General features: G+C 34.4%; 1 protein-coding gene across 1 annotated transcript in view; it reads right to left on the bottom strand.

Moving 5' to 3' along the window:
* The window catches only part of LOC111087508, a gene marked incomplete at its 3' end in the record, with an annotated part of 28,611 nt that overhangs the window by 16,982 nt on the left and 2,249 nt on the right, over positions 1-9,380 (bottom strand). The window contains exons 2-3 of the mRNA XM_022394361.1: positions 3,476-3,616; positions 1,889-2,128 (exon numbers count right to left, since the gene is read on the bottom strand). Of these exons, the coding sequence (XP_022250069.1) occupies positions 1,889-2,128; positions 3,476-3,616 (381 nt within the window). The remainder of the gene's footprint in view (positions 1-1,888; positions 2,129-3,475; positions 3,617-9,380) is intronic.

Genomic DNA, 9,380 nt, shown 5'->3' with positions numbered 1-9,380 from the left:
AGTCTTAGGTTTATCTACTTCAGCCATTTTCAATTGATGAAAACCCTATCTTAAGTCTAGAGTTAAAAACCACCTGGCTCCACTTAGGGCATCGAGAGTATCATCAATTCTTGGCAGTGGATATGAGTATTTTTCGGTTATACTGCTAAGAGCCCCGAAGTCCACACAGCAATGTTGCGTCCCATCCTTCTTCTGGACTAACACGACGGGAGCTGACCAGTGACTATCTGATTTCTCAACTATCCCTTCCTTGATTAGACCATCCATGACCTTCTCTATCTCTTGTCGCTTTGCTGGAGCTATTCTCCTGGGAGGGATCCTTATTGGACGGTGATTGCCTGTGTTTATTCTGTGCTCTACAAGGTTTGTACAGCCGAGGTCATGATCTCCTTTCTTGTTCCAGTTGCCACTGTTGTAGTCTCTTTTCTTGTTTATGTTCTTTCTCCTCCAATAGCTGTTGTAATCTCTCTTCTTGTTTCTTTTCGTTTTCCTCCAACAACTGCTGTAATCTTTCTTCTTGTTTATTTTCTCGTTCGAGCTGCCACTGTTGCAGGTTTTCTTGCAACTGCTGTTGTGTCTCATCTTGTTTCTTTTCTTTTCCTCCAACAACTGCTGTAATCTCTCTTCTTGTTTATTTTGCTGTTCGAGATGCCACTGTTGCAGATTTTCTTGCAACTGCTGTTGTCTCTCTTCTTGTTTCTTTTCTCGTTCTTCTTGTTTATTTTCTTCTTGTTGTTGTTTCTTTTGCTGCCCTTGTATTGCTGCCATCAAATCTGCTAAGCTGTAGTTTGATTTGCCGCTTCTCGTTTCTATTTTTTTTCTTTCTTTTCCATCCCACTCTCTGACACCAATTTGTTACGTCTCCGTTCGTTAGTTAATTTTCCGTATAATTTCTTTCTGAAGAAAATTTACCGATACAAGTCCTTTCTTAAATAAAACTGGTTTATTCTTTCTGAATACAACTTTGCAATACACTTAATTTCCATAGTCGCGCTATAACATACGCTATAATTCACAACGAACGTCTCACGTGCTCGACTCAACAATATTCTCTCTCTGTCCGCAGTTCAATTACACAGCATCACATTGTTGCCGTCGCTTCTTGACCGGTCTTATATATAAAAGAATACCGAAATCTAGTAAACGCCCGAGCATACAGGATCCTTCTAGAAGTTCATGACGTGTTACTAGCGTCACATGACTTCCGCTGTCGTAACAATATGTCTGGTTAATCGTTGTTACGGTTAATCGCCTATAATCTATATGATCACAAAAGCTTAATTATTTATTAGTTAGTATTTTGTATTGATAGCTATTAAATATTAGTTTTTATCCTACGTTTCCATTGCTTTTGGTATTTTTAGAAGAGACCCTGAGTATGGGCGCCCGCAGAAATTTACCGGGGGGAGGGGGCAAAGTCGAAATCAATGAATAAAGAAACTTATATTTCTCATTCCCGCCCGCGGACGCCCATGTGTCATCCTGGAAAGAGCACCAGTCTTTGTAACAAGACCCAGGACTGAGTCTCAGTCTTTCTCAAGAAATAGGGTGTATCCTAATTAATATCTAGTAATAAAAAATCATAAATAATTAAGCTTAGGTGATCGTATATGTTACTATACAATCTTGCCATAAACACTAAAGGAACGTTTGGTTACACTATACCATAGAGAAAATATTAAAATATCAATCAATTAAAAGTTAAGAGTTGGTGTATCAATAAATTGTGGTGAAATATAAAGTAAATGTTAAACTTTTCATGTAATCTCAAATGTTAATTTTATAAAGTCAAAAACCTTACATTTTTAAGATAGAGTGAAATCATAAACATACTTTTTTGGACTGTTTATTAAGGGATTTAATAAATTGGTTCTACAAGCTAAAATACCTTCATGGTAATATCCACGTAGGAAAATGACATCTCGGATTTTGCTGCTTTTAAACAAGTCATTCACGAGATGCACGAATTTGTCATTGAAAGCACCTCTTTCAGAAATCATGCCACTCCAACACTTCTTGGTTACAGTTAATACCGGTAGGTGGAGTTGTGGAGCTAATGTCTGTAGCCTCTTACTCGTTAAAACGTCACATGAGGTCGAAATGAAAACGGTGCTTATATTTATAATTTCTGGAGATGAAAACATATTTTTTCCCATATTATTCAAGTACTATTAATAAAACGTAATATCACGGTAATTATTTTAAGACTATGCTGTTTATAACTGATATTCATACGCTTTTATTGAAAATTGTATTAAGAAAACATTAAACTGCAATGTAAAAAAAAATATTGAAACAAAAACATTTGAAAATAAACATTGGTTTATCAATTACAGGATTTTTTTAAAATTCAAACTACAATAATGAGGTTTTGCACGTGACGTCACGAGGTGGAAAATCTCCGAGTCTGCCATTGTGGACGTCGAGCTACCGCGTGTTTACTCTAGGCTTATCAGTGTGAACGTTACTTGTAAGTGGCTTAGTGCCTTGGGTGAATCAGGTACCATTACGATCATAGTAATTGCCTGTTGTGCTGTTGGACGAAGCAATAGACAGGGACAAAAACCTGGTCTTGCTTTCTATCATTTTCCAAAGACAAAGAGCGATGGAATCGATGGATTTCATTGTCAATCAGAAATACAAGGAACCATCAGACTACAGCCATCTGTGTAGTAAACATTTTATAGCAGGTATGAATGCTAATTTTTCAATATTACAAAAATAAATATCACATAAATGTATCCTTTTATACTATGGGATAATAATGTAATTAATCATCCAGCCCCAAAGCCAGGTAAACAATTTGATAACATGACAGTATCCGCCTGCATTATCTCTCAAAATGATACACACAACACAACAAACAAACTTGTCAGAAACCTTGCTCTGCCTGTTACGTCTCCGTTTGTTAATTGATTTTTCCGTAACTTCGTTCCGACGAAATTTTAACGACACAAGTCTTTACTTAATAAAACTGGTTTATTCTTTCCGAATATAACTTTATCGATACACTCAACTTCAATATCCACATTATGTTGTCTTGCTCACAATTTGTTTTTGTTTTAAAAAATATTTTATAGTTATTCGAATATCGATTATGTAGCTTTTTTCACAAATTTATAACAAACTTCAGCTTTTTAAACGTTTATTTTAGATAGTAATTTATTTTAAGATATCTGTATATTATCAACCTGTTACAAACAAACTATTTTGTGGTTTAATTTAAGGTTTACCTTTTTTATCATTTAGATACTGAATAGTTTCTTACTGTAGTTAAACACCAAATTAAAAAACATAAAAAGGAAAAAATTAATTACCTTACTGGATAGGAAAATGTCGCCCTTAGTGGCACAGCGGTAAGTCGGTAAGTCGGTGGACTTAATTGTGTAGTTTTTTGCTTAACTACAAACAATCAAAATGCCAAAGTGAGCAGGGATGATATCCAATTCACCGCTAGTATTAACAGTCCACTTACCTTTCAGTCTAAGCATATCCTTTAGTTCTCGTATTGTATGAACATGAACAGAGAAAGGATAATGAAGCCTTGTTATCATTTGGTTGGCTGCTTGTAATAGCTTTGTATTCAGGTCACCACAGGTTATGTCTTCCAGGACAACTGAAACAAGTTAAGGAAAGCTAGTATATTTAATTCTAAATATCTGTTTCTTGTTAAACAAGCTGCATAACGAGTTGTGCCCACTATGAGGATCGGATCCCCAATCTTAGTATTACAAGCCTTCAAGCTTACCGCTGAGTCTTCGAGGAGCAATCTTAAAAGTAAGGTAATGTTTTACAACTGAAACATATCTACACTTCCTAGTAATGCATCACGTGAATCTTCTCCACATGTATCCTTGAAGTTTATTTTCTAAAGAACAACAAAAACGAACATTTATACAGACCCTATTCTTAATGGTACAACCAACATATCAAGCACCAGTAAGACTGGCAAAAAAAAGAAGTTAGATCAAACACATAAAACGAAATTTAATTCTAAAGTACAACAACAGTAAATTTTACATTAGGCAAGTTATGATTTTAATAGTTACAAAGTTTCGGCCCATAGTATCGAGTCATCATCAGGTAAGAGCTACATTGTATTTTAGAATTATTTATTCAGTACAGTAGTTTCTCATTTAATATTAAGAAATATAATTTAATTTTTGTGAGGAATGATAAAATCTGGAGTTCGATTCTCTGCGGTGGACACAACAGATCGTCCAATGTGGCTTTGTAAAAAAACAAAAAACAATTCTTTAGGAGTATGGTGTGAAGTTTTTTATTTAAATAAGAAAAGTATTCAGGCTAAGAAAGAAAGAAGTGCCTAAAATCACTGTAAGGCAATAAAAAAACATTTATGTAGTCAACGTTTCGGCTAAAAGACCTTATTGTGTTCAATACACAAATTATTATTATTTGCACTATTATGCACAATTTCTGAGAACTGTTTAGTTTCTTGGTCTCTGTCGCAACATTATTTCAGGTAGAATCAGGTATGCAAATAATTAATAAATGGTATGGTACACAATGAAATCTTCTTCCTCTTTTAATTTTAACGTATAACATTTCGGCCTTAAGTTTACTATAAATGCTATGCTCAGAAACACTGACGCTAGATGGACAGAGGGTTGTTCACAATCTATAGTAACAATATGCATATCTAATCACATCGACCTTGACCATCCGGGTTAAAAATCTTGAACGTCTTGTTTTCATTACGTTTTGGTGTTGTGATTTGCAAGTATAAATGTCTCCTCAGATTGATCACTTCTGGAAGGAGTTACTGTATAGGACTTTCCAACGTGAAGTTCGCCTATTCCTTGACTCTAAAAGCTTGCATGAATTTTGAGCGTTTCGAACAAAAGGATATCTGTCATGTTGAACTTATTGATAAAGTAAGAGAAAGTGTAATTCCAGTTAAGAAAATCAGATTATGCCACAACCTTCTTCCCACCGCACACTGGAGGTAGTAAAAGAAGTTAAACAGCTTGTCACTGGCAGTTGCCCAAGAACATAACGGTCCATTGCAGTCAAAGTAGAAACCTCCCATAAAAATGTAAACCTAGTTAAAAGGAAAACAAAATGACAAAAGGTGAATGAGTGGAATCTTTGAATTGGCATTTAGCAAATGAAAGTGTCGTCATATTGGACGAAGTATATGTCAAGGTAAGTGTTTATGAACGTCCACACTATTTATTGTCGTCCTGCTGGTGATACAGCATTTCAAAAATGACACAAAACATATTGTGAAAGTTTTTGTAAACGATTTATGGTGGATGCAAGTTACAGCTACAATACCAAATAATAATAGTAACATTGAATAAGTCAATAAAAATACCAAAGTAAAGTATGCATACTCTCAGTCTATGGTGTTGTTAACTATGACGTGAGAAAATATTATCTTTGTACGGATTAGACGCTACTCTGGTAAGAATACATTAAGCCAAAACATTCATACAAGAGGCAAGTACAAACGGGAATTTTTGGTATATTTTCAGTGGGTTTGTTTGTTTGTAATTATGCACAAAGCTACACAATGGGCTATCTGTGCTCTGCCCACCACGGGTATCGAAACCCGGTTTCTAGCGTTGTAAATCCGCAGACATACCGCTGTGCTACTGGGGGGCTTTTCAGTGGGAAGTTGCTTAAAATAATGAAAACCCATAAGTTTTAATGTCTTTTTGTTTACCTTTTTAAAGAACCCTAGTATCCTTTCATGGTTTGGGTGTACCTTTGTGGGTGTGTGTAGCTTCTCTCTCTGTGATTGGATTTATCTTTGTGCATGCAGTCATTGATGCTCTCCAGTATCCTGTCTCTAAGTTTGGATGCGTCTTTTTGCATACAATCTCAAGTATCCTCTGTCTCTCTCTAAGTTTGTATGTGTCTTTGTTTTATTCCATCTGAAATGTGTTCCAGTATTCTTTCTCTCTTTCTTGACGTTTGAATTATTTAGTTTTATAATAGTTTTATTCAGTCCAACATGTGTTCCAGCATCTTCTTCCTCTCTCTCTGGGTTTGGATGTGTCTTTTGGATATGCTATTTCTGATGTGTTTCATGTCCTTTCTCTGTAAGTTTGATATGTTTCAGTTACAAACAAAATTCTAGTGTGAGAAGTTAAAAGTACTAGCCATATGTTAAATTATTACACTGATGAAGAATTTAAATTAAGGTCTTTAGAAAGCTGTGTAACAATCTGGTAAAATATATATAGAATCTCTATGTAAAAGCTGATGAAAAATCTAAAAATATGTTTGGAAAACCTGGTGAAGTCCGTGGAAAATATGCAGCAAATCTGTGCAAGTCATACTCTTCCAGGCCTCAACACTGTTTTAATATGAAAATAAACTTGAATTTTTGACACGAGAAAAGTGATTGGTGCCTGTTAGGTAAATTGACCAATGAACAGTGAAGATCATGGACGAGCCAACCCGCAACTAGTGCCCAATTTGCTGTAAAGAATAACTCGCCCATTTTACCCAATTAGCCCCTGAAAAAAGTTAGAAACTTGCGTGAGCAATACTATGTTCCAGTCCTGAGAACTATAGAGAAAAAAGAAACATTTTGTGAACTTAACTTTTTAACTAAAACGTATGGAAAATAGGTAGTATAGCCCGGTACTAAACTTGTTTCTTCATGGCTTTCATCTGAGCCCCAGTCTTCAGTAGCTTTTTGGGAGTGCAACAGATTTTTTATAACATAAAAATGTGCTGAATCATTATGGAGAAACCCCAATTTTTTAGTTTATTGAACAGTTTCTAAGAAATTTTTCTATTCTGAACTGTATTCAATAGCATGTCCAGGAATGGAAATCTCACATTAATATATGTTACCATTATGACTTGCAATCACTAGCATGTCCAGGAAAGGGAGTATAAAATTTAAGTGTTCCCATCCTGACCTGCAGCCACTATCGTGTCCAGGAGAGGTGGTGTAAAGCCCAAGTGTTTTTTCCTGGTGTCACTAGCATGTCCAAGAAAGGTAGTATCATCTTAATAAATATTTACATTCTAACCTGCAGTCACTAGCATATAAGTGAAAGGTAAAATATTCCCTTTTTGGCCTGCAATCACTTTCGTGTCCAGGAAAGGTAATCTCTCATCTTAGTGTTTCCATTTTGACCTGTAGTCATTATTGTAACCAGGAAAGGTGGTGTAAAGTCGAGGTGTTCTTATTCTTTCCTGTTGTCCCTAGCATCTTCAGGAAAGGTACTCTCACCTATTAGTGTGCCCACTCCGACCTGTAGTCACTATCGTGTATGGGAAAAATAGCCACATGTTACAAATGCTTTATTGTTAATTAAACGAACTCACGTTACTGCAGTTCTTGATATCGTGAAAGAATAGCTGATGGGCTAAGAAATGCGGTCATTTACCAAATATATGATAAACAAAATGAAGAAAATGTGTTTTTTTAAAGCAATATCCAAGTCTTTTAGATTTTAAACATGAAAATGATGGCAAAATGTGAGGGTAGTCTGATACTCACGGTAACCCCACTGTTAGTTTACAGAAAGAGAAATCAAAATAGAAATAGTTACTTGTGAAGGCAACATTTTGTAAGTGCTTAAATAAATAAACATTCATATCACCCCTTTTGATTGAAACATTACTCTTCTAGTCTGAGTGTCTAAAATGAGACTAGTATTTCCTAGTTTTTACATCATTTCACGCAACGTAGACAGAAAATTATTAGTCATGACGTTTAACAATTTATTAAAATCTAATTCAACATTATTCTTCCCAATATTTTAGGCAACGTAACAGTAGCAGATTTTCACTGTAAGAGCTTTAAACATGGCCCACTGTGGTAGTCTCAAGTAAAATCAATTTCTCTTAGAGTGTAAAGGAGAGGGCCGCATAATAACGAGAGATTCGACCAAGATATTTACTACAAAGTAATTCTGAATTATCTGAACATGACTGAGTTTATAAAAGAAAAAGCCTGTAGCCAATTAAGAAACACATCGATAACATGCACAAACGACAATTTTGTATTAAAACAGGGAGGTAAAAAACACATAGTATGCCTGCTTGCCACAAGATCCAAACTAACATCTAGAAAATTTCTCAAACTAATCAGTCCGTTGGATCGTTTGAGTACTCTTCAGATGTTTTAATTCAATATCTAACTGTTTGAGATCTACTAGATTTTATTCATGATAATTATTAATAACGTTGTTGTTATTCATTCTTTTTAAATATATCAATATTGATACTTTCAACTTGAGTGGCATAAATCTCTAGGTTTCATTTATTAGCTATCCTTAATTCTGAACCACTGACGAGAGGGAAAAGACGGCTAACAAGCAGAACCTTGAAAACATCACCGAAGACTGGGTAAAAATGGGTAAGACAGATAGCTTATAATGCACTCGTTAGTGTTTCTTGTTTTAAGAATTATAATTGCTGTAGCTCTAAAAAGTTGTAGAGTAAGGTAGTTCTGTTTTATTAAATAAATATACAATGAACATATTTTACTACACGTTGAAATTTATTCACTGCAAGCTTTCAGACACTTTACTGAATATATATTTAAAGTATTACAATTATATTTGTCATAAGACATTAGTATTAGGCCAGTTAAATTTTTAAACACTACATTCTTAATCTAGTCCATTAAGGATTTTTAAGAATTAAAAGAGTATACAATAGTATTTCAACCACATAATATTTGCCACATCTATTACCATTTGATGCCTTTCATTCAATCCAGCTCCCTTTAGGCCGGTTGGGATACAATAAAGTGAATAAACACAACAGTTGTCGGAATACTGTTTAAATCCTTAAAAGACTAGATTAAGAATTTATAATTTAAATACGTAATAGACCTGATGCTAATATCCTATGACAAATGTAATTGTAAGCATTTTTCGCTTTCTTTTAAAAGGCGTACACAACATGAAAATTTTTATTATATTGAACAGAGTCTCGCGAAAGCTTCATTGTTTAACATAAAAAAATAACTTATTAAAAAGAGATAAAGTCGAAAAAAAGAACTAATTTGAGATGTTTCAGTTAACTACCCTTCCCCAGGCTAAGAGAACAATACAGAGCTAAGATCGGATCAGATTTTCGACAACCCTAAGATATTCTTGGATACAGATTCTATGAGGTAAATTATTAATCTTAGTGTTCAAAAAAATGAGTATTGAATAAACTATTTCCACAACCCTAAAATATTCTCTGTCTAAGGCTATTTAAGTACATAACAATTCTAATTTATTATTAATATATTAATATTCAATAAGACTCTTCAAACAATTTTATCTTCATCTGGATATAAAGATTTATAATATTGTTGCATCAGCGAAGTCACATGACTAGTGTCACGCCCCCTGCTTTCTAGAACTATCCTGTACCTTGGCGAATGCTCTAGCATT

This window comes from Limulus polyphemus, unplaced genomic scaffold (assembly GCF_000517525.1).
Source record: "Limulus polyphemus unplaced genomic scaffold, Limulus_polyphemus-2.1.2 Scaffold2238, whole genome shotgun sequence".
Taxonomy (NCBI): domain Eukaryota; kingdom Metazoa; phylum Arthropoda; class Merostomata; order Xiphosura; family Limulidae; genus Limulus; species Limulus polyphemus.
The sequence above is the reverse complement of the archived record's forward strand: the minus strand, read 5'-3'. Positions and strand labels throughout refer to the sequence as shown.